Source organism: Telopea speciosissima, chromosome 6 (genome assembly GCF_018873765.1).
Source record: "Telopea speciosissima isolate NSW1024214 ecotype Mountain lineage chromosome 6, Tspe_v1, whole genome shotgun sequence".
NCBI classification, from domain to species: Eukaryota; Viridiplantae; Streptophyta; class Magnoliopsida; order Proteales; family Proteaceae; genus Telopea; species Telopea speciosissima.
Window position 1 is genome coordinate 43,974,410 of NC_057921.1, and position 27,540 is coordinate 44,001,949.

At 39.2% G+C, this 27,540-nt stretch overlaps 3 protein-coding genes across 4 annotated transcripts in view; 2 read left to right on the forward strand and 1 right to left on the reverse strand.

Moving 5' to 3' along the window:
• The window catches only part of LOC122664811 (putative GEM-like protein 8), a 12,370-nt gene extending 6,255 nt beyond the window's left edge, over positions 1-6,115 (forward strand). The window contains exons 1-4 of one of the 2 annotated variants that reach the window (XM_043860808.1): positions 4,810-5,034; positions 5,151-5,231; positions 5,541-5,815; positions 5,948-6,115. In XM_043860808.1, the coding sequence (XP_043716743.1) occupies positions 4,911-5,034; positions 5,151-5,231; positions 5,541-5,815; positions 5,948-6,115 (648 nt within the window). In that variant the 5' untranslated portion in view covers positions 4,810-4,910. Of the gene's footprint in view, positions 1-4,809; positions 5,035-5,150; positions 5,232-5,540; positions 5,816-5,947 lie in introns of those variants that run through there. The other variant, XM_043860807.1, reaches the window with a different exon arrangement.
• LOC122664805 (probable linoleate 9S-lipoxygenase 5) lies at positions 5,642-26,237 on the reverse strand. Its single transcript, XM_043860786.1, has 11 exons — positions 26,033-26,237; positions 25,616-25,825; positions 24,950-25,239; positions 24,447-24,687; positions 23,846-24,193; positions 23,519-23,604; positions 23,303-23,410; positions 22,890-23,194; positions 22,533-22,796; positions 21,674-22,444; positions 5,642-5,779 (listed from the first exon to the last, which is right to left on the reverse strand). The coding sequence occupies exons 1-10, from the start codon at positions 26,226-26,228 to the stop codon at positions 21,676-21,678; spliced, it is 2,817 nt and encodes a 938-aa protein (XP_043716721.1). The 5' UTR covers positions 26,229-26,237; the 3' UTR covers positions 5,642-5,779; positions 21,674-21,675.
• Positions 16,292-18,164, forward strand: LOC122664807 (GEM-like protein 4). The gene is made up of 4 exons (XM_043860788.1): positions 16,292-16,669; positions 16,791-16,871; positions 17,261-17,535; positions 17,709-18,164. Exons 1-4 carry the CDS (start codon positions 16,513-16,515, stop codon positions 17,880-17,882), a joined length of 687 nt encoding a protein of 228 aa, XP_043716723.1. The 5' UTR covers positions 16,292-16,512; the 3' UTR covers positions 17,883-18,164.
• Positions 26,238-27,540: the final 1,303 nt, after the last annotated feature.

Sequence of the window (27,540 nt, forward strand, 5' to 3'; positions counted from 1 at the left end):
TATGGGATTGGAAAAATGCAATAGATACTCCCATAGTAAATTCTTCTGATGGTACATGTGCAAGGGAGTAGGGGGAGCTTCTATGCAGGGGGAGCATCGGTACCCTTTGTACTTGTTGTCAAAGGGGGGAGAGAAGTGCATCACACAGTCAGGATGACTTTGTGCAGTGAGTTGCCAACAATTCCAAAGGGGGAGATTGTTAGTCCATTGGAGTGTGTGGAATGTTGTTGTCATTGTTGGTAACGTATTTGGTCATAGTGGTGTTATGACAGTAGCTATTAGTGGTTTGGAAGAGCTGAAATGGTCAAATAGTCACCTACACAGCTATAAGGGTATTTTGGTCATTTGGTAGGATTACAAGAGTACCCACACTTGAAGAACACCATTTAACAGCATATTAAATCCTTATATAGTGTTTAGCAAAGGGGCGAAGTAGCAGGTGAAGGTTTCATACTATTAAAGTTGTGATTTCACAGGTTCATGCAATGGCAGTGATTTTAAGGTCATTTATGGAAGGCTTAACGGAAATTCTGGGTGAAGTGGTCTTCATGAGAAATGAATTTCGTCGAGTCGTGGTTCCAACGCAACTTGTCTCGCATCATTTGAGTGTTGGAAGAGAAAGTTACAGATATTTTCATGTCGATGCGCAAAAACGGAGCAAATCTGGAATAGGCAAAAGTTTATATACTATACTGTAGACAGACGTTCTCTATTGTTTTGTTAAAACTCCAGAATCTCCTCGAGCGTCGGATCGGTATCTTGCATCAGATTTGGTTCATTAAAAGAAAAAGAAAGAAAAAGAAAAAAAGGAGGACATAAAGGAAATAACTAAGGTGTAGTGAAGTATGATGTTGGCATGACATCACCCCCATTTCTTATGAAGAAAGCGAGTGTGAAAATCTCTGGCCCATTTTTCCTTTTGTGTACGGTTTGTCACGAAGAATCTATTTATTTATGGATTTGCCACTGGTTACCAATTTTTGGGGCATTCAACTTTGAAAGGCCGTATCTTGGCCATCCGATGTCCAAATGGGATGATGTTTTTTTTTGAAATTGGGTATTTTTTCGAGAGGAAGCCATTGGAAGGAGTTGCAGCATCGTTTGAGTATAAAAAATTGAAGATATCACTGTTTTATGCTCGATGACTCCGTATTGAAGATGGTTTGAGCAGTGGAGCGTACACAGACACGATTTCTATGCATCAGAGGCTTCATGGTTGTTGAGATTACTTTGTAAGAGGTAATCTAATTCTATAAAATCCTATTTTTTATGTTCTAGGTTGTTTGCTCTGTTGGAACCCTAAACTGTGTGAAAACCCTAATGTTAGGTCTTGTATTGGGGGGTTTTACATTCTTGTACTCTCAATTGATGGATTGTAATACCATTCAAGTTGAAGCTTGATTGGAGAAGGGGTTGTTGCCCTCATTTGTGTTGTTGCACAAACCGAAGCAGGGATTGTAGTTCCTGGGCTGTTGTTGCAATAAAAAATTTAAGTAGCGTATTGAGCAATATATGAAACCCTGGGTAGGGTATTGCTCCGTGGACGTAGGCAGTTTGGCCGAACCACGTAAATTTGGTGTCTTGTCTACTTTACTTTCCATTGCATTTCTTGGAGTGTGTTTGATTTGCAGAGTGGGGTGCACTGTCTGGTAGACCTGGCCACACAGTGGTTGTGAGGTGGACGTGCATGTGTGTCGTGGAATTGGTAATTACGGGATTGCCCCGGCCAATCAGGTTTGCTTGAAGTCTTTTGCATCGACGTCAACACAGGGTTGGAATTTAGGGATTATTTTTTTATGAATACTGATTCACCCCCCTCTCAGTGTCAACCTAAGATCAACATCATGGAAGGTTAGAAACCGCTTCCTCTAAAAGGCCAACCTTGTAGGAAAGGAAGGAAACAATATGTATATCATACAGGAGCTCTAACACGGCGGACTATCCAAAGGGGGACACGAGTGGATAATTAATTTAACAGTGTGGCTCCTTTTATTTCAGCAAAGTAATTTATAGAAATTGTCTTAAAGGGGAAAATAAAACAGTATAGGAATGAAAATAAATAGAAAATGGTAAAAATTTTTAATGAAAGAACATAAAACATATAGATTAAAGTAGAGGTATTGAGAAGTGTGATAATCTCACATCAATTGACAGACCTTGGATGACTTTATATACCAGTTAGTTCTCTCTACCTAATAGCTTAAACTTTATACTTGAACTCTTCAGTATACTATCAGAGACATCAGGCCCCCTAAATGACATTCATGTAAAGTCTCCAAAAAGAAGGGGTGGCACATAAGGTAGAATGTCAAGAATAATTTCACTTTGACTAGTCTAAGTCCTTCGAAGACTTCATATACCAGTTGGGCTTCTTCACTTAACAGATTAAGCTTTTGGGTTGGACATTCAATAAAAAGTTTCATATTTTCATGTTACCAGTGGTGATTGTGCTAAATTACAGTTTGGTAAGACAGACGACATAAATGTATTTAAATTACAGATGATGAAACTATCTCAGTTTTTTCAAAATCCATATGTTTGTGTTTCATGCTTTCCATCAATCCTAAAGAAACCTTATGAATTGGATGCTCATAGTGGAATATGCCATTTTCTGATTCATTCTTTGAAACACTTCAACACTTGCTTTCCCTCAACTTTCTATATACATTCTTCTTGTGAGGCAGTTAAGGGCTCAACTTTCCTTGAACCTTTCCATATATAGATTTCCATTTAGTAATTAAATGGAATCCTATGAATCACAGCTTATGTTGGGCTTGGTTCAAACCCTTGTTTTAGCTCATGAGTTTGTGTGGAATAAAATTTACCTCTGAGAAAAGATGGATCTGAGTTAAACCAGTGAATTTGGCCAGTTTTTTTTGGCTTAGCTTCATTGAGTCTAGTAACACCGATTTGATCCCTTAAGAATGAAAATTCATGCCATCCTCAAATTCAGATACTTGAGGACACGATTTAAAGAAAACTAAGTTCTTGATAGAGAGTATTCTTTGTGAATATCCAACTCAAAAACTCGAACATTGGGTGGAGGGACTCACGGGTATTCAGAGGTGATTGGTGTTGGCAAGGGGTGCAAGAATGTGCTGATCAGGGGCAGTGGTATGTTGGTTTAGAACAGGGGCGGTGGTATGTGAGAAGGGAACAGGAGAGCAGTGATACACAAAGGTCACAAGGGGGTGGGGGTGGTAACTATCACTGCCGGAGATGACCATGATGCTCTGGAAATTGGCTCTGATGCTATGTGAATATATAACTCAAAAACTCGAACTAGTGGGTGGAGGGACTCATAGGTATATGAGGGGACAGAAGGTCTTAGGGGTAACAGATGTGGGAGTATTCTACCAACATGATTGAGGTAAATTGATATTTTTATTTAACTGGTCAATCTAGATTTAAAACTAGCGAAAGTACCACCCTGCCCCTCCCATCCCCCCCCCCCCCCCAATGAAATAAAAAATTGCATATATGTTGATGTCCCTGCATGTACTATCATTGGCTCCTGCACAGGTGCAGACATTACATGACCAGACAGCGATCTCTTGCCCTAATATATTTGATCAAAATATTGTAAGTGCTTTCCTTGGTCTCCATCCTTTATTTTTACCTCAATTGAACTTAAAATCCAAGAGATGTTCATACAAATTCGTCGATGTGCTCTTAACCCACTCTCAACTCTAGAATACATATTATGGGAACAGGTTCTCTGAGCCCCAGCACAGGGTACAGTAGCATCTCTTTTTGTATCTCTCTCCTCTAAACATGGAATGACCTTGCTGCTCTCTCATGTATGATACCATTTTGACACACCTTGTTGGTGTGTCCTTCTCGATTTCACTTGCTCAGAGAACCTTGTCCCATATATTATTTTGGTTCCCAAGTCCCCTACAAGGCTGATTGGGGTTCTTTTTATTTTCGATATTTACCTAACTAATGCCATGAAAAACCCCAAGGGGTAGCTTAGTTGGTAAGGACCAACACCTTAAAGATGTCATGAGCTCAACTCTCCTTGTGGCCTAACGAAAATAAAACTAATACCATGAAGTAATGTTTTGTTTGTGGGTCTACTTTACGTGGGCACTTGTCAATAGGATAAGGCAATCTTCTCACCGACCAAATAAAGTTTCAATTCCTATAGTGTGTGATGTTTGTTTGGCCTATTATAGTTAGGAGCTGATTCAGTTTCTGATGTGTTAATACTTTCCCATTTTTCTAAAGCATAAAATAAGGGTTGCTGCCCTATGCCCTTTCCATTTCCATACCACCAAATCCGGATTGGATTCTTTTTCCACTTACTTGATTTTGTGCTGAGATGGTGACTTAAGAAAGACACAATTAAACAAAATATCATTATCTTGCTTGGCCTACTGCCCACTCTCTCCCACATCAGCATTAAGAAAAAAGAATGCAAAATGGCCTTCATTACAGAGAAGAACATGTGGGCACTGTCTCTCTAATGGCTTTAAGGGTTTATTGTTATTGCTAAAATAACAAGAATATAAAAGATCTAATTATGTCATTCTCCTGGAAACTTTAAAGTAGTAACAATGGTGGAAAGACAATCTTTGTGGTTACTTTTCTTCCCCCACTGCCCCTGCCCACTTTTCAACATGGAGAAAATCACAAATAAGATTAGACCTTTCCAAGCTCTTTGAAAGGCCATCAAACGGAAAATTCTTTCTTTCTTTATCCATATCTCTGTCTTTATTGATGTTGATGAGCCATAGATGACTTGGCAACAGAATATTGTGATTCACTCTACCATCCAACTCTTTTCCTTTAAATATGCTACCAAACTGCAAGTTTTGCTCCACCAGTGAAAGCCCATTCATTTTCTTCTCTGGCCGTGGAGAACATTTGGGTCTTGTAGTCTCAGATTGAATCTGTGTTCATTCAATATGAAGAACCAATTTCCAGATCATGTCATTGGAATTCCAGTTAGTTCAGTATCTTATACAGTTGAAACTGCTAGCCCATATTTTATTTCCACTCCTTCAAAGGAGCCTCCCAGATCCAAACAATGTAATTTCTCTCTCTCTCTCTCTCAACAGCTAATTTGCTAAACTATTAGCTATAAAAAAAAAAAAAGAATTTAAATCTTTAAGCTATGCACTAATGGTTTAGCTTTGACAATGCAGATAGACTTGAAACACTGATAGAATGGATCAACAAGCTGGGAAAAAAAGCTGAAAGTTTCACACATGGAGTTTGTGATCATGGTAACTATCTTGGTGTTAGTGTTGAATTATCTATTCCCCCCCCCCCCCACCCTACCCTTTTTTTTTTTTTTAATGATAAGAACTGTTCTCTGAATGAGAACTGAAGAGCCTTTCTTCTGGGTATCTAGTATTAATGGACTAAAAATAACTGAACATGTTTTCTGAAATTTCTCTTTTGACAACTTTGTTTTTGTCTGAGAAAGATCTGAGCCAAAGCTTTCAATCTTTTTTCTTCTCTAGACTAGTATTGCCATTGGTTAGAATAATGAACAGTATTTGAATGATGTTCCAAATTGTTGGATGTTGCAGTTAAATTAGGGCCCAAGGTATCTGCAACTGTAAAGGGGAAGTTGGGCTTAGGTGCCAGAATTCTTAAAGTAGGTGGTGTTGAGAAGTTATTCAAGCAGATTTTCAGTGTTAAAGAAGGAGAGAAGCTATTGAATGCTTCCCAATGTTATTTGTCAACAACAGCTGGTCCTATTGCAGGACTCCTCTTTATCTCCACTGAAAATGTTGCCTTCTGCAGTGGGAGATCTCTTGCATTCACTCTGCCAACACAAGAGTTGATTAGAATAGCTTACAAGGTAAATTCAGGATAGAAATTCCACAACTAAAATGTTCTTTGAAAACATCTCTCTCCCCGCCCCTCCGCCGGTTTTTTTCTTCAGATGATCCTATTAAATTTTTACTCAACATGTTCTTATTATCTTATACAGGTCATGATTCCATTAAAGAAGATAAAGGGAGCCAACGAAAGTGAAAATGTGAAAAATCCAAACCAGAAGTACATACAAGTAGTTACTGTGGATAAATTTGAGTTCTGGTTTATGGGTTTTCTAAATTATCAGAAAGCTTTCAAGTATATTCAACAGGCCATCTCTTAATCTGCCTTGAGTTTAAGCTTTGAGAGGCCAAAGAAAGGAGGAGGAATTGATCAGCTTTTAGAGGAGATGGCCATCTTCAAGAGAAGAAGTTCAAGATATATAAACCACACCCATGAGAGATGGAAGCACAGAAGATAAACTTATGTAGATCTCATGATCCAATCTTTTAGAGGAGAAGGCCATCTGGAAGCTACTCAAAATGCATGGGTGCAATTGCTTACTCTGGCTCTGGCTTATCTTGAAGGCTCATAATGAAGCTAGTCTCAAAGTCTAGAATCCAAACCCACATCATAGCATCTGTAAGGCATGAAGATTTCAGAGGGTTTTCAATTCCCAACTAGAGAAACATCATATGGTTCTCAATAAGTGTAAAAGAGAATGGAGGTCCAATTCCAAATAATAAGTGCATTCTCCATACAAATGATGGTTATTGGCTGCAAAGGGAAGAGATCAGCTATGTTTCAGAGAGATTTGGGCTGACACAGAGGCTTGCTGAGTTGAGTTCAGAGATTTAACTCTGATCAAAGCCTTGATTGAAGAAGTATCAAGAATCCACCCTACATATGGTGCCTGGAACCACCTCTCATTTTCATTTCTGTTCTTGTAAATTGTTAACTTTATTCACATTAATTCATGTATAGACTTCATGTTTATGTTAATGAAATTTATGTCTATACAAAGCACGGAAAGTGTTTTGGATCTTTGAATGTAAAGAAAAAACCTTTGAGTAAATTCGGCAACAAAATCATTTTTATTCTGGAAAGACCTTTTACCAAACCTTGGAGCAGAGAGCTCTTTCTAGATGAAATAGAGACCTAATTTATGTCTCCCTTTCCCTTTGTAATCCTCGAAGAACAACTAATCTACCTTAGAAGAGAAATAATAATGCACTTTCATGGTAAGTTAATCTCCTTTTGTTATAACAGAAAATATTTTATAGAAATAAATACATGAATAAAAAGAAAAAGAAAAAAAGGTTAAATATTTAATGTTAAACAAGAAAAACGTATAGATTATAGTAGAGATCATGTGAAGTATGGAGAATAATCTCACATCGACTAATAGGCCTTGGATGACTTTATATACCAATTGGGCCTCTCAAAGTAATAGCTTAAGCCTTTTGGTTGAACACTTCAATATACTATTAGAGCCACCATACCCACTATGCTAATGACATTCATGTACGGTCACCCAAAAAAACGAGGAGGCACACAAGGGAGTGTGTCAAGTAGGGCTGCAACAGGCTCGGGTTGGGCCGGGCTTTATAGAACCCTAGCCCAACCCTAAGTCCCCTTAGTTGGGCCCAGGCCTGGCCCTACCCGACCCTAACTTAGGGCCAGAAAAATCCAACCCTGACCCGTCCTAAGGGTTGGGCCGGGCTGACCCTAATTGGCCCTGATCATGGGGAGGGGAAGGAAATGCATGGGCTGGAATGGAACGGGGAGAAAATTATAAATTTTACGTAAAATAACACTTTAATAAAATGTGTTATATATCACTTATTGTCTTCTCACATAATATATTATATAACAAAATATGGGTGACGTTTAAAGTTTATAATATGTATATTATATCAATATATATATGTTATAGTATAATTTAAAATAGGGTCGGGCCAGGCTTAGCTCGAGGCCTCAACCCTAGCCCGACCTGACCTTGACTCAGGGCAAGAAATTTCCAACCTTGATCCATCCTGAGGGCTAAATATCTCATCCCAGGGCCCTGTTCGAGCTCAGGGCAGGCCAAGATAGGTTTGGGCTGACAAGGCCAAACTTGCACCCCTAGTGTCAAGAATAATTTCACATTGACTAATTTGAGCCCTTCAATGACTTCATGAACTAGTTGGGCTCTCCTCCAGCAGTGGTGGGAGTTGGAGGATTCAGCCCAGCAAAAAAAGGAGGGGTTTGGTCATTTCATAGGGGGGGCCCCTGTGAAATGACCCAAACACCCCTGTTTTTATTGGGCTGGATCCTCCAGCTCCCGCCACGGTTGGAGGAGAGCCAAATTCCCTTCGAAAAGGCTCTGTTTGTTTTGGCGTAAACTTTTACCTGGAAAATTTTTCTTGGTAAATTTTACTTCATAAATGTAAAATTTTATATGTTGAAAATTTTTTGGGCTTTTTCCAATCAAAAAACAAACATTGGAACACTTTTTAATATGTAAAATTTTACATTTCAAATTTTTTGAAGTGAAAAATTTTAAGTAAACAAATAGAGCCTTTCATTGCGGTGCTGCCATGCTTATTGATAAAAATAAAAAAAATAGTCCCTACGGCCTCATGCATGCTGCCCAACCAAAACTCCACATGGTTGATGGCTTGAACATGCTACATAGCATAATCAACCTGCCCATGTGGCCAGCTCCTATGCTGCCAAGTGTGACCTACTCTAAGCATTTGCAAATGATCACATGTCACTGTTTGTACCCAAATTCCACGAATTGGGATTCAGCTATTTGTACTCTAAGGCCATGCATTACACGCTGCCATCAAAGAGTTTTCTTTTAAATTTGAATAACCAAGTGAAAAGGTGGGACCCGCCATGACTATAGATGGTGGGAGGTTACAAACCCCACATGACCACATGACCACATGGCACATGAGATTAGCACTTTGGAATGAAAGTGGCCCCAATACAAGGAAGCAAGTGGAAGTGTTGGTTATGGGAATTACCAAGTGAATATCTTTTATATAAGACAAGAGCCAAATAAAAGAGAAGACATCATACAACGGATCAACAACACACTCTAGTCTTTATCCTTACTTTATCCTTTCCTTTTTTGTATCTTTCAGGATGTAATCTTTCATCCTGCTCTATAATTTTTGCTGGAGTTGGGTTCCAGCCACCAATGCCTCATTGGCTTGTGTTTCAAGGGGCATTCATGTAGGTCTTGCTTGGAGAATAACTCTAGCACCCATGTCTTTTGGCCCGTGTTTCAGAAGACAACCATCATCATCAAGTTGCAAACTTCATCAGTCTGTGACTAGCAGAGTTGTGGAAGCTTCATCAAAACCCTTTTTGGGAGATGCTTGGAGAACAACTCCAGCAATCTTGTCTTTTGGCCCGTGTTTCAGAAGGCGACCATTAACATCAAGTTGCAAACTCCATCAATCCATGGCTGGCAGAGTTGTGAAGCTTCATCAAATACATTTCCGTGAGATTATGCGATTTGGTCGTAGAACAGTTGTATTGTAAACGTCAAGTTGTAAATCTCATCAATGTTGGATTTCGCAAGTTGTAATGACTCAAATCGGATACAAACTGCAAGTAAGCAATTTGATCTTCAATCTTCTTCCTTTGCTTTGTCCATCATGATTTGCTTTCACCCAAAAGACCTTAGAGCTACTCAGGCACAAAAGGATCCCCCTCTCGTCTTGGTTAGAAGTCAGAACGGGCCATTTTCGGCCTCTTAGAACAGGCCTTTAGCCAGTCAGAACATGCCATTTTGGCCTGGCTGGAAGTTAGAACAGGTCGTTTCATCTGAGAACATGCCGTTTAGTCATTTGGAACAGGCCATTTCATCCCGGTATGAAGTTAGAACGGGCCGTTTCGTCTTGGTTGGAGGCTAAGACCGACCGTTTCTAGTTCCGTTTGGGCCTGCGTCAAAGGCTCTGGCACGCCCGCGTTATCTCCATCACCTGCGTGTGCCCCTGTGTGTGGGTGTTGGATTTCTCACCAACACATTTTGGCACGCCCGGTGAAACTCCGGAAAGTAAAATCGTGATGGTTCGAGAAAGAAGAAATGCTGATAAAGGGAATCCCTTCCCAAATCAGGTAGTGAGAATGTGCTCAACCTGGGGCATTTCTCATTATCAATGAACACTGAGAGGCCGTAGCCCATCGACAAGGGGCACGGTTTACGTCCAATAGAATTTGGGTGGTTCGAGGAGGAAGGTACATCACCAAGCAAGGGGCAAGTCTTTCTGTTGATGCTGTGATAATCCATCGTGCCTGCGATTAAGGCCGAGATAATCCATTGACATCAGGTGATCTGTCGTGCTTCACCTACCTTCCTAAATCGAAGTTGCTTATCGCATTCTTGATGTAAGCAACAGCGGTTTCTCTTTTCAAAATTTTGTTTCACCGATGATGCCATCGGAGAGTCAAAATAAAATTGGACCGAAGTTTCCATTGGGTATGAAATCAAGAGCCAGAGGACCTTCACCTTTTCATGGCACCAAGCCACGGAGTCATGGTCCTTCATTTCCAGTTCTAGCGGCGTAAAATGTGCGTCATATCGATTGACTAGGTATTCAGTTTGCAAAAAAAAAAAAAAGGAAAAAAGATAGGGCGGCAGAAATTTGCCGCATAGCCACTTTTTCTGCAAGAGAGTAGGCTATTAAAAAAAAAAGAGGTAGCAAGAGGCAGATTTACTCGGCTCAGTGGAGTACGAGATTTGGGTAGTTGAAGATAAATTTGGTTCTCTCTCTCTCTTCCATCATTAGAAAGAGAGTAAGGGGCACGTGTCCTCCATCAGATTCTCTCTCATCTCCCCATTATCTCTCCCTCTCCCCTCTCACATGCCTTCCACGATTTCCATTTATCTCTTCTAAAATTTCTCATTTGTCTCTCATCTCCCCATTATCACTCTCTAATTCCCTCCACATGCTACCCACTTACTCCTTAACCCCCACCACTATCTCCATTTTTTCTTAATCCACCATAACTACATCCCACTTCCTCAATTTCACTTCCATCTCGTATACTCTCATAACTAGATGCTGATTTGTTTGGCGAAGAAGATTCCTTAGCGATAAAGAAATTAGAGTCATTTCTTTATGGCTCAAATCTTTCGGTTGGAAGGTGGCAGCCGCATAATTTATTTTCCGTTCCAGTGGATTAGTGCTGGCAGTCACATGATTTCTTGAGGAGATTACCCCTGTTTTTGGATGTGTTCAAGGAGCAAATCCTGCGACTTAGTGACGATGTGCTGATGAAGGAACCCATTCTTGAATCAGGCAAACCAGGGGCAGCAATACCCATTCTTGACAGTGACATCGTATTTCGGTCAAGAGGCCAAACTGGAGACCAATAAAAATATATCCACAATCCCATTCGAACTCGTGTGGCCTCGTTCAAACGGGATTGTGAGGGGCATTGTTTGTACCCAAATTCCATGAATTGGGATTCAGTTATTTGTACTCTAAGACCGTGCATTACATGCTGTCATCAAAGACTTTCCTTTTAAATTTGAATAACCAAGTGGAAAGGTGGGACCCGCCATGACTATAGATGGTGGGAGGTTACAAACCCCACATGACCACATGGCACATGAGATTAGCACTTTGGAATGAAAGTGGCCCCAATACAAGGAAGCAAGTGGCAGTGTTGGTTATGGGAGTTACCAGGTGAATATCTTCTATATAAGACAAGAGCCAAGCAAAAGAGAAGACATCATCCAACGGATCAACAACACACTCTAGTCTTTATCTTTACTTAAACCTTTCCTTTTTTATCTTTTAGGATGTAATCTTTCATCCTGCTCTGTAATTTTTGCTGGAGTTGGGTTCCAGCCACCAATGCCTCATTGGTTTATGCTTCAAGGGGCATTCATGTAGGTCTTGCTTGGAGAATAACTCCAGCACCCATGTCTTTTGGCCTGTGTTTCAGAAGACAACCATCATCATCAAGTTGCAAACTTCATCAGTCCGTGGCTGACAGAGTTGTGGAAGCTTCATCAAAACCGTTTTTGGGAGATGCTTGGAGAACAACTCCAGCAATCTTGTCTTTTGGCCTGTGTTTCAGAAGGCGACCATTAACATCAAGTTGCAAGCTCCATAAATCCATGACTGGCAGAGTTGTGAAGCTTCTTCAAATTCATTTATGTGAGATTATGCGATTTGGTCGTAGAACAATTGTACTGTAAACATCAAGTTGTAAATCTCGTCAATGTTGGATTTCGCAAGTTGTAATGACTTCAATCGGATACAGACTGCAAGTAAGCAATTTGATCTTTAATCTTCTTCCTTTGCTTTGTCCATCGCAATTTGCTTTTACCCAAAAAACCTTAGAGCTACTCAGGCATGGAAGGATCCCCTTCTCGTCCTGGTTAGAAGTCAGAACAGGCCATTTCTGGCCTCTTAGAACAGACCATTTCGGCCTGGTTGGAAGTTAAAACATGCTGTTTCATCTTCGAACAGGCCATTTAGTCATTTAGACCAGGCTGTTTCGTCCCGGTATGAAGTTAGAACGGGCCGTTTCATCCTGGATGGATGCCCTGACAGGCAGTTTTCAGTTCCGTTTGGGCCTGCGTCAAAGGCTCTGACACGCCCACGCTACCTCCACCACGTGCGTTGTGCCTTTGTGTGTAGGTGTTGGATTTTTCACCAACAGTCACTTCAATCTTTTAACATATTTCACGACCATGACATTCCTTCGCCATGCATCATCAACATGCACCCATTTGCGACCTATACATACATGCTCATATCGATATATCCTGATCACATCAGTGTACCAAACTACCAAATCCATATACATGCTATCAACATGCATGCCATGTGGCTGCCACTTCATACATTGCATGTCATCAATTGACATTTAGCATCACCACCATATATTGTTAGCTCAAAATCACTGGGTTGAGTTGGAATTGCATCCATGACTAAGCCACCTCATTGCTTGTATGCCATCTCACCAAGTGACATCATCTCATTACTTATACATGCCCATGCTAGCACAACATCATAAAATCAGCCATGTGGCAAAAAAAAAAAAAAAAAATTTTTTTTAAATTATTTTGCTTTGCGATATGGTTGCAAATTCTAGTGTCACATCACCAATATTTGTCCATCTCATTTTGAGCTAATTTTGAGTGATGCATGATACAAAAATCTTCATAACTTCATCATACAAATTCGGATCGACACGATTCCAGTTTCTTTACAAAGATGACTCGGCACACTACGACTCTTTAGTACATGTCATCTTCTAGTTTTGCCATTTAATTAGATCAAATTTGCTCCAACAATGACCCATCTGTGTGAACCTATGGAGTTATTTTTCAAACTTCGCATGCACATCATCCAAGGCTTTCACATGCTATCAAAACATTACCAAACACCTCCAAACATTATCAAACATTGCCAAATGCCACTAAAACTCTGTCATACTACAGATACACTGTTCATGCATTGTTTGTTGCCAAATCATTGTCTGACTTGTTTAATATTGTCGGTACTACATAATGCCAAATCACTACTCTATCACCTCACTAACATTGTCAGTAATACCAAATCACTTTGTAATCCATTTGATATATCTGTACACCCATGCACACATCACTGCCACTGCACTAACACATCTGCCCTGTTGACTATACTACCCCTATGTAAGTGTGTTGATCCTTACTATGTTGACAACAATAATAGTAAACAAACTCCTACGGATCATATCTTAGGGCTTAGCTCATGATCTTGTGTAGAATTAAAGTTACACTGTGAGAAAAAAGATGGATCTAAGTCAAACAAGTGATTTTGACTTTGCTTTGTTAAGTCTAGCAGCACCTATCCACAAGTCCAATACTTAAGTTGTGTTTGGTATGCATTCTTGGAATGCATTCTAAGTCGATTTTGCATTCTCAAATAATAAAAGTAGTTGTTTTTAACGTTCGAAAATACAAAATTGACCTATAATATGTTCCAAGAATACATACCAAACACAACCTTAGTGAGCTAGTTATCATAGGGATGATGCTCTTGCTAATCTTCAAATTGATGCCAAATTTATCCCGACCCTGAGAATGAAGTCTTTTACTATCCTCAAATTTAGATGCTTAAGGGCTTTCTTTAAAGACACCTAATCTCTTGATAAAGAGTATGCTTGAGGTAGTAAATTGATATTTTTATTTGGGAAGCAGTTTTCTGTCCGGGAGTGTGGCCTACGCCAACACTCCCATGTGTCTATCTCTCTCCTCCTTAAAACAAGGGGGTAGAGGTGTCTTTTCACATGGGGAGGAGAGAGATAGACTCATGGAAGTGTTGGCATAGGCCACACTCCCGGACAGAGATGTTTTTCCCTTTTTATTTAATGGGGGAAGTTTTTATACACGGCCGTGTAAGCATGCACGATTGTGCCCCTGCTCACAAAGAGTTGGAAAAGTCATAAACCCCCACCCATTAATTAATGTCTTCAAATTCCCATCCTCTCACATACATAGCTTTACACAGTCGTATATGAAAACTTTTCTCTTATTTAGTTGAACATTCTTAGATTTAAAAGTTGTTTTGTGGGTCCTACTTTACGCGGTCACTTGTCGATAGGATAAGATAATCTTCTCACCGGCCAAATAAAGTTTTCAAGTCCTATAGTATTTGATGTTTGTTTGGCCTATGAGAATTAAGAGCTGATTCATTTCTGATGTGTTCATAGTTTTCCTTTTTATCCTAAAGCATAAAATATGGGGGGTTATTGCCTTATCCTCTTTCCACTTTCATGCCACCAAATCCACTTACATGATTTTGTGCTGAGATGGATGGTATGGTGACTCAAGAAAGAAAATTTTAGATAAAACATCATTATCTCTTCTACCTCAGCATGAAGAGAAAAGAATGCAAAAAAGGCCTATATTACACATAAGCACATGTGGGCACTGTCCCTACTGGCTTTAAGGGGCTACTCAACTCTCTAATTGAACTTCAAGGAAAAAGTGGTTGTTGGGCTTTCTTATAAATTGAATTCAGTCTACCCTAGATGACATAAGTATCAAATAAAATCTCTGAAATCATTTACAATTATAATCTCCAGTACTCTGACACTTGATTTGCTTTGGACTTAGCTTATTATTTTCTTTTTAGTTTGAAATTACAAAGTTTAATTGTAAAAACAAAAAGTTTCATTTTATTGTATAATGTTAGGGTTCCACACGAAAGAAACGATCCCACATCAGATGTGAATAGTATGAAAAACCTATTATATATGAAGGTTTATAAAAACTTGGACAGCCTTTTCTTATCTGTCATTAATGTGCATGGACAATGCTGACTCAGTTCCACGCCATCAGTGGGGGACAAATTTCTTATCCTTCAATGTTGTCATTGTTGACCCAACTACTTTAGATCTCCAATTTAAAAAAATAAAAAATAAAATTTTTTATTTCCTTTAGATTGTCTCGAAGATACTAGATATAAGGAAAATCAAACTAGATGAGTTCTCATGGTAACTTCTTGGAAGCTAGAATCTTTCTTATGTCAATCTAAACACAAGAAAAGTTTTAGAATAATTATTAATTTCAATAGGATGTGCACACCATTGGTGTATCATAAGCTAGCGTCCAATGTAATCATTCTCTCTTCTCCCCTTTGACATGACCAAGGTTTTAAGAATCAAGAATGGATTTGATGAATGGGCGGCTGATTCGCACCCAAAAACCTTAGAAATGTCCTGTTTTTGGATCTAAGGACCGATTCTAAGGTTTATGAGCACTGACTCCAATCTAAGTTGGATCCGATTCAAGACGATTTCAATCTGATCTGGAATGGAATCGCCACTAACCGATTCCTTGTTTTAAAACCCTGGATGTGACCCCTCCCCTCCAATATCATATCCCATCTCACGCCAGTTCTTTATCCTCTCAAGTGAGGTGCACTGGGTAGCGGTGCACTACCCAGTGCACCTCACTTGTGCATCCGATGGTGTACTGAGTAGTGCACCTTTAAAGTTCATCCTCTTAGTCTCATGGCCATTGTTGGATGCTGAAGTTCGGTGCATTGGGTAGTGCACTGCACTTGAGAGAATAAAAATTCATCTTACGCCACCATTGGTGCCGCCCACTAGCTTAAGGCACACAGGGGGTTTATCTATTCGCCTAATATTTATCCTCTCCTGTGCGCTGCCTGAACAGGACCGTCCTGTCCCCTCATATGGGGTGCCAAAAGACGATTTAACCTCCCTCGGACAGTGTGTTCGGATAAGGGGTTAGATCGTCATTTTACACCCCATATGAAGGGACAAGACGGTCCTGTTCGGATGCTTACAGGAGAAGATAAAAATTAGGCGAGAATCGTTCTAGTAATACAAATAGATGTAAAGAAGGAAAGGAAAAAAATTGTTTTTTTTGGATAGAAAAAAAAATTGTTTATTCATGGAGAGATTGACAAAGAAAAACTGAGACTTTTCCAAGTTCTTTGAAAAAAATGAGTCATGGAAGGACACAACCGCGGAAGTTTTTGTGCCTTTATTCTGTTGGTGAGCCATGGATGACACGGCAACAGAAAAGGTATGATTAACCACCCAACTTTGTTCCTTTAAATACGGACTCTCAAGGTTTGTTCTACCATTAAAAGCGGATTGTCTTCCATTTGCAGAGGAGAGTTGGCAATTGGGAGTTGTAATCCTCAGGGAAGTTGAAGTTGATGGAGTAAAAAACAATAGCAGATCAAAGCAGCAACCACAGATAAAATGAAGAACCGTATTCGAAATCATGTTATTGGGAGTCCAGTAAACTCGGTATCTTACAAAGTTGAACAGGAAGCAGAGAAACCTACTTCAGTACCTGAATCTGATAACCCATACTTCATTTCCTCTACTTCCGAAAGGTCTTCTAGATCTAAACAAAGTAATCTCTCTTTCTCTTTAAAAGTATTATTTTTTGAATTGGTTTTTAAGTTCTTCTGTGATGTACTACTTTTGAAACTGCTTTTAAGATGTTTGGTTTCTGTTCTACCTTGAAACTGCAGGTAAAATAGACACGCTGATTGAATGGATGAACAAGTTTGGGAAGACAGCAGATAATTTTGCACATGGGGTTTGTGAGCATGGTAAGCATCTTCTTAGTTCTGTGAAGATGTACAATCTTCAAATTATGAGTTTGATTTGTCAATTTACAAAACCTTTTGCTTTTTCTGTCCCATTTTGTTTTCTTTTAATTCCCCCCCCCCCCCTCTCTCCACAATTATAAGGTCAAGATTTCTTGAAACTCACTTTCTGACTGCAAATCAAGGGAATTTGCTTCTTAAGTGTTTAATTGAAGATGTATGAACAGAATTCCTTTGATTAATGTTTAGATTTTCATAGGAAATCAAGTCCTTGTCTTAGAAGGATCTGAGCTTAGCATGTGGATTCCTATTCTTTTTTTCCCCACCTACAGGAACATTACTAATAAAAGTATCTAAATGATTTTTTTTTTTGGATTGATTGAACACTACAGTCAGATTGGGGCCCAATATGTCTGAAACTGTGAAGGGAAAATTGAGCTTGGGGGCCAGAATTCTTAAAGGAGGTGGGATGGACAAGGTATTCAAACAGATTTTCAGTGTTACCGAAGGAGAGAAGCTATTGAAGGCTTCCCAATGCTATTTATCAACAACATCTGGTCCTATTGCTGGGCTTCTCTTTATCTCCACTGAGAAAGTTGCCTTTTGCAGTGAGAGGTCTCTTACATTAACATCTACATCTGGGAAGCTGATTAGAACACCTTATAAGGTAATTCCGGAACTCTTTTCCGGAAGGGGAAAAAAATTTCTTCATTTACAGTAGATAGTTACTAAAAGGGTTACACTAAACATTCCCTTAGGAATTCTCCTTTTTTTTTTTTTCTTGGGGGGTAAAGAAAAATGCCCTTGGATAATAGTAACATTGGAGCAATTTCTCTGCAGGTTTTGATTCCGCTAAAGAAGATAAAGAGAGTGCACCAAAGTGAAAATGTGAAGAAGCCAGCCCAAAAGTACATACAAATAGTCACAGTGGATGGTTTTGAGTTCTGGTTTATGGGATTTCTAAATTATCAGAATGCTTTCAACTATCTTCAACAAGCCATCTCCGAATCTTAAATGAGTTAGTTCTCAGCAATGATACTGAGAGAATCATTACCCTCAGCTCCTTTGTATCTCCTTGTACAAAATAAAAGAAGGTTCAGAGTTACAGATCATGTATAAACTTGGGTTAATTATGCAAGATAGCTCCACAATTCTTCACCAGTATTCATATACACAGATTGCTTAGCAGGATATTGTTTCAGCTCTTTCAGGTTTTTCTCATTTTTGTAATCACAATACATAAATGTGATCGAAATTGTACATGAAAAAGTTTTTGGATGCTAAATGCTTTGTACAGGGAATCCCATTGGATAATCATTTTTGATGGTGCATACTTTCTTGCAGCTTGATCTAAAATACTTTTCCCAGTAACTAGTGTCGCTACAAACTTTTCTATTTTTTGCTGAAGGGATTTTAGCAGAGGGGGCACATGGAAAGTAAGAAGCAGGAAGAGTTTAAGTCTTTAAGCCACTTTTCTTTACCTGCAAGGAAAATAGAAAATTTGAATAACAAGTTTGCAATTCTGTATATTTGACCTGGTCTTCATCCTTAAAAACTCAAAAAGGGGTGCAGGAAACTGATTAGGAGTACTAGGATTTCACTTGGAATATTATATTGCTTGGAAGAAAATCAGATATTACCTCTCCTCTCTCTGAATCAAAAACAAATTTGTGTGACATAGAGGGTCTGGCTTCATGTAGCCAAGCACATCTTTGGTTGACCATATCCACCAGCACATGAGGACCTGACTAAGCAGGCAACTTCTGAAACTTCAAGCCTAATGCCTTCTTGATGTCATGGGATAAATCTAATATATATATTTGAATAAAGCTAAATAGAGTTCAGCAATATAAAGATTTGAAAAGTAGTTTAAAAAATCAACTTGGACATCTTTCTATTTACATTTGCGTGGTTGTATGTAATTTTCCATTAATTTAAGTGGCGCAAGCATTGAATAAGCACTAAATGTGGCTCCAATGGCATTGTTTGTACCCAAAGATGTATCTATCAGATATGAATCCATTTAAGTTATCCATAAAATCTCTATATCACTGCAGTCTAGAGTAGGTCATTAGGTGTAGGACTGATATTCTACCAACAAGACTTGCCAAAAAGTTCAAAACTTCATGGCTTTTAACCCCCCTGCCCACCAAACTTCTCAGGGTACGTTATGGGTAGTCCTGTTGAAGCATGCTATGCAAAGAGACATAGCTTCCTTTGTCTCAGCCAAATCAGAATGGGCATAAAGTTTCAAGCTTTGTTGGACTAGCGGACAAACCACAAGTGATCATATGGAAGGTTTTAACAATATCATCCACAGACATGCAATAATTATGAGATGCTGGTAGGATCCATGGTAACTTTGCAGGGAATTATTTAAGGGAGAGAGTTATCTGAACAAGCAGGGTAGGATATGCAAGAGAGGGGGCCGTGAGGAGAGAGAGAGCGATAGAAAGTGCTGTTGTATCCTATGCTGCTTGCTCAGAGAACCTTTTCCCTATATTTTATATACATAGTGATATTTTGAGAAAAAGATGATATTTCCACCATGCGTAGATGGAGGTTTTTTTTCCCCAATGCCATCTGGATAAACATATGGAGATGGGGATGCCATGGACTAACAGCATATTAAATTTGGTTGGCTAACTCAACTGTATATGCCCCATTTGTAGGTTTTTTTTTTTTTGTGGGGGAGGGGGGGGGGGGGGTGGGGTGAGAAGGGTGGGGCTATAGGCTGTGCTTACATTATGACCCTCTCCAGACCCCGCAGTGGCGGGAGCATTGTGCACTGGGTATGCCCTTTTTTAGCTTTTCAGCAGTTTCCATTGAAATCAATTTATTTCATTTAAAAAAAAATATTATTAGCATATTCTTCAAACATTTGTAATAGGAAATGGATATGTAGCATGCCGGATCAAATGGCCACTCTGCCAGTTCCCATGGATAACCCTCCCCTCTCCCTCTCTAACTGCCCTGACGCTGCTGATTCTCTTCGTCTCCTGCCTACTACAGCCCTACCTTAAACTCCATCTCCCTCCCCACACAACTTTCATCTTTCTCACCCTCACAGCCCCTTCTCAATCCATCCCCTTCGGCTCCTCCCTCTTCTCCTCTTTTTAACCATAACCTGGACTTCCCCCCCTCTCCCTTCTCCCTCTGGTTCCCTTGCTCCCCCTCCTACCTTGGTTGAAGGTGTTGTTCCTTCACCTCCAGAGGATGCTACTGTTCTCTTACCTGCTCCTGCCTCTCCTTCTCCTTGCCCTTCATGGGCAGGTTTGCTCTCCCGTTCCTCTCCTGCGTTCTATGGTTCATTGGTTCTTCCTCTGAAGGTTATTGACTTGAGCATGTTCCTCTTGATATTGTGCATGGAACCCTTATAGCTTTCTGTCCAAAAGATATGGTGGATCAAGGTGCAGCTCTTTGGAAAGCTACTGCTTATCATGCATGTGATAGTGGTCAGTCAAAATGACAAGCAATGCTACAATGGATTCCATCCATAGAAGGGTATTTGATTGAATTAGACTCTGAAATTTGACACATGACTAATCTAGATCACGACCTCTCTATCTTACTGTCATAATAGCCACACCATCTGTCCATGTGACAGGAAAAGTTCCTCCAACAGGCGGTGAAACTTATTTTACTAAAATTCATTGAGAATTTTATAATGGAAAAATATATTGACAATTTTATAAGGAAAAAATGGAATGGGATGGGATGGGATGGGATGGGGGGGGGGGGGGAGCGTGGAATATAGAAGTTTTCTTTAAGAATGGAATAAGCAAGTTTATTGAGAATTTTGAAACAAAAAAAAATGGGTTTGAAAAAATATAAGTTTTCTGTAAGTGTGGAATAAGATTTATTAATATTTCATCAGAGGGATCTATGGTTAGTTTCTGAAGGTTCCATGATTTAGGTAGTCAAAAATCTTGCTAAAATAAGAGACTAACAGGATAAAATTCTGATTCACTCACTGGATTTCTTGATTTTATTAATGTACAGAAGGAAATCCTCGGATGGAAGCAGGTAGTTAGCTTCTCTCTGTGAAAGAAGGGAAGTGCAAATCCTCTAGTCGTAAAGAGAAATCCAGAGGGTATTGACATCTCATATTGGTAATATTGGAATGCCAGGCTTCGATTGTTGACAATCATCCCAGAATATTTAGCAAAGGCCTCAAATCAGTTTTTCAGACCCCAGGTGTTCTTCTTAGCCTACTAGAACTATTTTTGAGGTGAAAGAATGTGTTTTATCCTCTCCTTTTTGATCAAGGGTTTTCTCTTTCTACTCTTGTTGGTATTTATTATCGGTTTGACGTTTGTTTAGCATAAACAATGGCGTGATTTTACTTGTGTGTGCTTAAATTACTTTAAGAACAGATTGTGGGTGGAGTAAATAGGGTCATATTTACCATTACATTTTCTGAGGAAAGGTTTCATATGATCTCCAAGGGAGATTTAAAATACCCCATAGATCCATCTTGAGTAATTACTGACTTGGTTGAAAGGTCTTGCTCACAGGTCCTATAACTGTTATGCTTCATTACATTGTAAACACATATCATGTGACACTTGCAAATGGAGCAATAGATATAAAGAGAGAACTTTTCTAGTTTCTACTGATATCTTATGCAAAAGAAGCAGGGAAGAAAAGATTAGAAAGAAACAGAACTCTCATGGACAAGGTTTATTTTCCTCCTCCCAGAACTGTCTCCCTCTATTGTATTTTAGGGTCTAATATATTGCCTTTTCTTCTTTTATTTTAGAAGATAATTCTAACAAACAAAAACACATTAGGTAATCGTAAACCTTTATATTGAAACACTATTGGGAATTCCCTTGCCCGTGAGCCCACCAATGCCTATGGTATTGGAAGTGTCAGGATAGAGCAGAGTATATGGCATATTTATTGGACCTACTCTATTTCTCCTGGTTGGGTCTTCGTTCATCTTCATAATTCTCTTTTCAATCTCCAATAGGTTATTTCTAAATCTCTGGAATGCTTCCAATGGTTCTGCATCTGCTGTCCACTCAGGAGTGTCTCTCTGTCCAAGATAAACCTCATCAGATGAATGCCTAGACAAAATCTCTATTAGGGCCACACCAAGGAGAGCCTCTGGCTGGCTTGTAATTGTTCTCACGAAGGCTGTATCAGGGTCTGACTCAAGCTCGGTATATTCAGGAGTGCCTGGCTCAGGCATGAAGCGGAGGCTCATTGTCGGGCGGTTTGGGAGGTAGCCTGCGTAAGGGTATTGTCCAAAATTGACAGCTGCATGGAAGGCTGAGGCAATCCATATGATAATGGTGCATGTTTGTGTTAGATCAGAAAGTGTCTGCATCTTAGGCCACCATTGCTCATCCTTCAAGTCACCATGACCCTCAGTACGAAGCTCTGACCACCAGGACTGAAGTTCAGAATCACCCTGGATCATCTCATCTCTTGGATAGTAGAAAGAGCAGTACTCATGAACCCATGTTTCAATTGCTGACCAGATTTCAAGCCCATCAACAGCATATGGGTAGTCCTCAATAACAAGTCGGAGGCCATGGCGGTTGCTCGAATCCGGAATCGCCATTCCTCTGAATGAAACAAAAGGTTATCTTGTCATTTCATTTTATATTCAATGAAGTTCATAAATTTTATTTCCTGAGTTTGCAATTTACTCACCTCTTAATGAGATCTGCTGGCAATGCCTGTTCAGGGAACACCCAGCTCTTATAAACTGCAGACGACATTTCCAAGGCAAATTTCCCTGGAAAGACGGTGCTCTCAAATATTCCACAGGCATTGATAAGGGTCTGCCGTGCAATGGCATTTATATTCATGGTATCCCGAAAGTGAGGATGCATAAGCTTATGGATTGGATGAAGCACACTAAGCTGTCTATTCGTCGCAATAACAAAAGGCTCAATCACTGCATGGGTTTTCAACCTGCAGGGAACCAATTGGAACCATTCAGAAACTCATTCTGAAGTAAGGATTTTTAGCTGATTTCCCACAACATGTTCTAGAACAGACTTATACCAGTGGGTGGTGAGCTGGTGAAAGCCAGAGTCATTCACAGCAGCATATGCTTTGGCCAACTGCCAAACTGAACCTTCTACTCCATCCTCAGCCGGAGTGATTACCTTACTAACTGCTCCATGCTGGTCTCCATCTGGGTGAGGTAAACACAACTCGATTGCTACTGGCTTTAAGGTTCCATCATCTTTCAAGAATAGAATTGTTCTGGCAGCGTAGGTCTTCGTAGTAGTAGTGTTTATACGCCTCAAGTATGGCATCAGTGCATCATAATAATCTGATATGAATAACTTGTTGCTCTTGATGGCCTGCACAAAAACCATGTCATGAATCAATTCTTCATTATTCGAAGTAGTATAAGAGATGCAGAAATTTATGAATAATAGTGTGATTCATGAAGGAGTTGTTAATATTACCTCCTCTACTGTTAACCCATTTAGGTTCTTTTCAATGTGTCCCTTCGTTATTGAACTGGTGTGGTTGCCATATACATCCGGATCGAGCTTGCTGGTTGGGGGAAACTCCTGTGTATTAGCATTGTATTAATTATTAAAGAAATTGAAATTATAAGATAGTAATTTTAACAGTATGTAATGTGTTAAGACATAAAATAATTTGCAGCTTTAATTTACTTGGAGACGGCAGATGGAGACTGGGTTCACTCCAGCGAGCATTTCTCTTGCAAATTCTTCATCTGCCCTCCATGCGGACTTGTCCTCTGAAGTAATACCATGGAGTTAAAGATCAGTTGCTTCCCAGGCATTACACCATTCAAGAAGAACATAAAGTTTCAGCTGAGATTTTCATATTGGAAACAGAGATTATCTATTTTTATGCCTTATAGCAGCATTATACAGTATCACCTTGGAGCTCAATAGAGATCTACTTTAATTGTGATATCATGCTTTGTATCAACATCTGTTTTAGAAAGAATGAAAATGTTAAAAGTAAACTCATACTTTCGATCACTTGAGGCGTAGGGAATTTGAGGAGCTGCTCTCCGTCTGAACGAGCAAGTTCTTTTAGCATCTCTAGAGGTATTGCATTCTTAGCTTTGTCCATTCTGGGACCATTGGTGATTTTAATCCCTCCCTCGTACATGTCATGTATGTCTTGCAACTTATGGAATTTATGTTGGATGTGGTCACAAAAATAATTCAGTGCTGGGAGCAACAACTGGGTCATAGATTTAAGAGAGTAAGCAAGAAAATCTGCCATCTTCAAGTGACCAAACCGTTCATCTCTTGGAACATAGATGTTCAGAGACTTTGGACTTACAAGCGGCAATCTGCTTTCGGTTGTAGGATCTGCCAAGAAGACAGAAAGGGAATCAATTCTCTTGCAACTTATTAAGCTCAATGTAACTATACAATATAGAACCAATAAAAGTTAGTTTATACTCTGTTTCTATATCATCAAGGATTTCAAAACTATGTTTCTTAATCTCCAAAATTTGAGGGATTTGTATTACTCATCAATAAAGTTTTAAGGAGTTTTAAGATGATATGAATATAAGAACTGTTGTTAGTAAATCAATGCTTCTAACAACTGAACTCCTACCTGTCTTTGTGGGCTTCCGTCCAGTTCTTCCCCGGCGAGGATAAGGGTATTCTTTGCACCCTCCAAGAACAGGTCTATGATGCTTGGGACCCTTGTCAGGGTCCCATAGATCATTGTAGCATGCATAATCATACACTCGGTCCCATTCCTTTAGCTCTCCAGTGCCATCTCCTCTAAGATTCACAAGCTCTTGTTCCCTGTACTTGAGTAGAGGTTCTGGAGTATTACTTGGTAGGTAGGCCTGCAAAAGAGTACTTCTCAACTTATGGCACAGCCATCAGATATTGGCACTAAGTGTGCCTTATTGCAATGAGTAACTAAGGTAGAAGCTTTAGTAACTTTTAGTTCTTGTGAATTGTTTTACAAGAACCCTTCCAAGTTGAACCAAATCAGGTTGAACTGATACCCAAACTGGGTAAAATTCTTATGGCTTTGAGTTTCAAATAAAGATCCCATGGAAGGAGCCTATGTCTTTGTCCATTATGAGTTTATACAGTACTTACCTGGTTAGCAAAGAAAATCCGGTCTGACTTGTATCGTTCAGCCGGGTAAACCCATGAGTTGCAGACAAAGTGGATGCGACCCTTTCCCAGAACATCATCCAGTGTGACAGTCTTGAGGAAGAACTCATTGTGGTGTAAATTCTTAACTATGAAAGCTCCTGGAACTCCCATGCTTTCATCCCAATCAAATGTAATTTGAAATGTACATGAACCTGCTATTGGCTTGGTGATTTTTGTTATCCATTTTTCCAAGAATGCAGGTGCTCCAACCCTCCCTTGCATGCCATTATCTGTAATGTTTATGGATTTTAAGTTCCCACTTCCAAGTTAAAACTAAGTTCAGAGAGAGAGAGAGAGAGAGAGAGACAGAGAGAGTTATTTAGTACACAAGAACCTGAACATGACCTGGTCTGAGTTTTTGCCACCATTACTGTTTCACCAAGTTTTTGGGCCAGTCTTAGAAACATGAGGCCCATTTCAGGAAAGTGAGCTGGGCTTTGGTTTGATACATTTAGTTTTGTCAAGAATTCAAATCTGTTCAGAGCTGTGCTAGTACTAGGTCAGAAACCTATGAATCCCTCTCTTTCTCTCTACCATATACAAGTTTAGTACTTGAAGATCCCCTAAAACAAAAGTTTAAAAACAGAAATTAGTTGGAAAACTAACCTGGGTCTCCATTTACAGCACTAATTAGCTGCAATGAGATGCCTTTGCCTAAGAACTCATCGACCCTGTCGATCATGGATGCGTGGAAGTCATTGACGTCCAACACAGTCTTCTTCATCAACACTACTGTCCCTCTGATCTTTATCTTCTTCTCATTTTTTGTTACGTCCAACTTGTTTGGCCAAAGTTTCCCTAGGCCTGGAATCATGTCTACAGTACAGAGAAGACAAAAGTCAAAACTAAATACAAACTATAACTGGGCCAACATTAAGTGGGTTTGGTTTGCATCATGGGTTTAAGCCCTTAAACTTCAGGCCCATTCCACACTTCTTTTAGGAAAAATCTACTATACTCTTAAATCTAAAGCTTAAGAATCATAGCAGATGTAGGGAGGGGGGGGGGGAAGATTGATTATACCTAAGAGTTGGGTTCTTAATGATACAGGCTCCAATCCATCAAAAACTGAATTTCGAATCACCGACGACTTCGATTTCCTCGATTTAATCCTCTGTGAACCCAAGAACTTGGTGAAGTTAACACTTTTTGCAGAGCTTAAACTATCCTCTCTAATCTTGATCCCACTGAAGGTAGCTACAACAGCCCCACTGGCCATCTCTTAAATGCTCTTGCTAATTAAACTGTTCAATACCATAACAAAAAGAAAAGTTCACTACTTCTTCCAAAGAAAATATAAACAAAAATAAATAAATTAAAAAAAAAAAACTATGATAACCTATCTCACCTTTGAACATGTATAAGTTTCTGAAATATTTCAGTTGATCAGCTACAGATAAAAATGGTAAAAAGGATGTTAAGAAGTAGAGAAAGAAGAACTAATTAAGGAAATGGACTTGTTATCAAGGATAAGATGTTGATGGGTTGTATTTATAGTGGAAATGTAGCTGAGCTTAAAATTTGGCAAGTTGCACTTGTTTATTAATTACAAAAAGATTTGGGGGAATATTTTGTGGTAATTTATTCACTTTTCTATTGGTCTTCTACATGTGATCTAATTAAGGAGGGTGCAAGCTTTGCACTAATTAAGGAGGATGCAAGCTTTGCACGATGGTCTATGATAGATTTCATAAATATTACACACATGTAACCCACTATCAAAAAAAAAATTAAGAGGAAATTAAAAAGTGCATTTAACTTAGAAAAGGATAATCTTTTTTTCACCACACAATATAATGAATGTATTGTAATTATATTTAAAAATGGTTTGAATTAGACACATGTTGAATCCAAACCTCAATAGGGCGTATCCAGTGCATGAGGCTCTCGTCACTGCAGGGTCTGGGGAGGGTCATAATGTACGCATTCTTACCCCTAGTCTCGTAAAGAAATTGCTTCCAGACTCGAACCCGTTAACTTATGGTCAAAATGAAACAACCTTAACTATTGCACCAAGTCCCACCCTTATGTTTAATAAAAACCTCAAATTCAATAATTTTTTCTTCCATGTAAGACATACCTCCCATTTATATTTGTGCAACATTTATAGTTTCATGTATCTTGATTATATTCTTGAATTCTTAAATCTTAAAAAGAAATTTTGTAATTATTGCTCTGTATAATTAAATGTCCATAATTTCAAATCATTCTATAGTTGTTTCTTTTTTTTTTTTAATTATTAAATTTCACTTTATTTTATATTTTAATTTATTTTAAAAGTTAAAAAAAAAAAGATTTGCACAATACCAACATAAAAATGAAATTGCACATTGTCTCACATATCAGTGTTCATGTGAAGAGGTGACATGCCATAAATACCTTTCTCCCATATCAATGAGAATTTAGCTCGTCTCCAGGGAGCCCAGCACGTCCAAGGTGCTGTCAATCGTTGGGCTGTGCTGCACACATTCCTAAGCATGCACCAAGATGTGTGCGGCACAGCTCTGCCGTTGGATACCCCCTAGTAGCAC

What these genes read in the sequence shown, in the direction of transcription:
- LOC122664805 (XM_043860786.1), bottom strand. Translation starts at nt 26,228, where the DNA reads ATGGCCAGTGGGGCTGTTGTAGCTACCTTCAGTGGGATCAAGATTAGA. An exon ending in TGCTGTAAATGGAGACCCAG is followed by an intron (nt 25,240 to 25,615) that starts GTTAGTTTTCCA and finishes TAAACATTACAG; the next exon opens with ATAATGGCATGCAAGGGAGG. An exon ending in ATGGGTTAACAGTAGAGGAG is followed by an intron (nt 23,195 to 23,302) that starts GTAATATTAACA and finishes GTTTTTGTGCAG; the next exon opens with GCCATCAAGAGCAACAAGTT.
- LOC122664807 (XM_043860788.1), top strand. Translation starts at nt 16,513, where the DNA reads ATGAAGAACCGTATTCGAAATCATGTTATTGGGAGTCCAGTAAACTCG. An exon ending in GTCTTCTAGATCTAAACAAA is followed by an intron (nt 16,670 to 16,790) that starts GTAATCTCTCTT and finishes TTGAAACTGCAG; the next exon opens with GTAAAATAGACACGCTGATT. An exon ending in TGATTAGAACACCTTATAAG is followed by an intron (nt 17,536 to 17,708) that starts GTAATTCCGGAA and finishes ATTTCTCTGCAG; the next exon opens with GTTTTGATTCCGCTAAAGAA.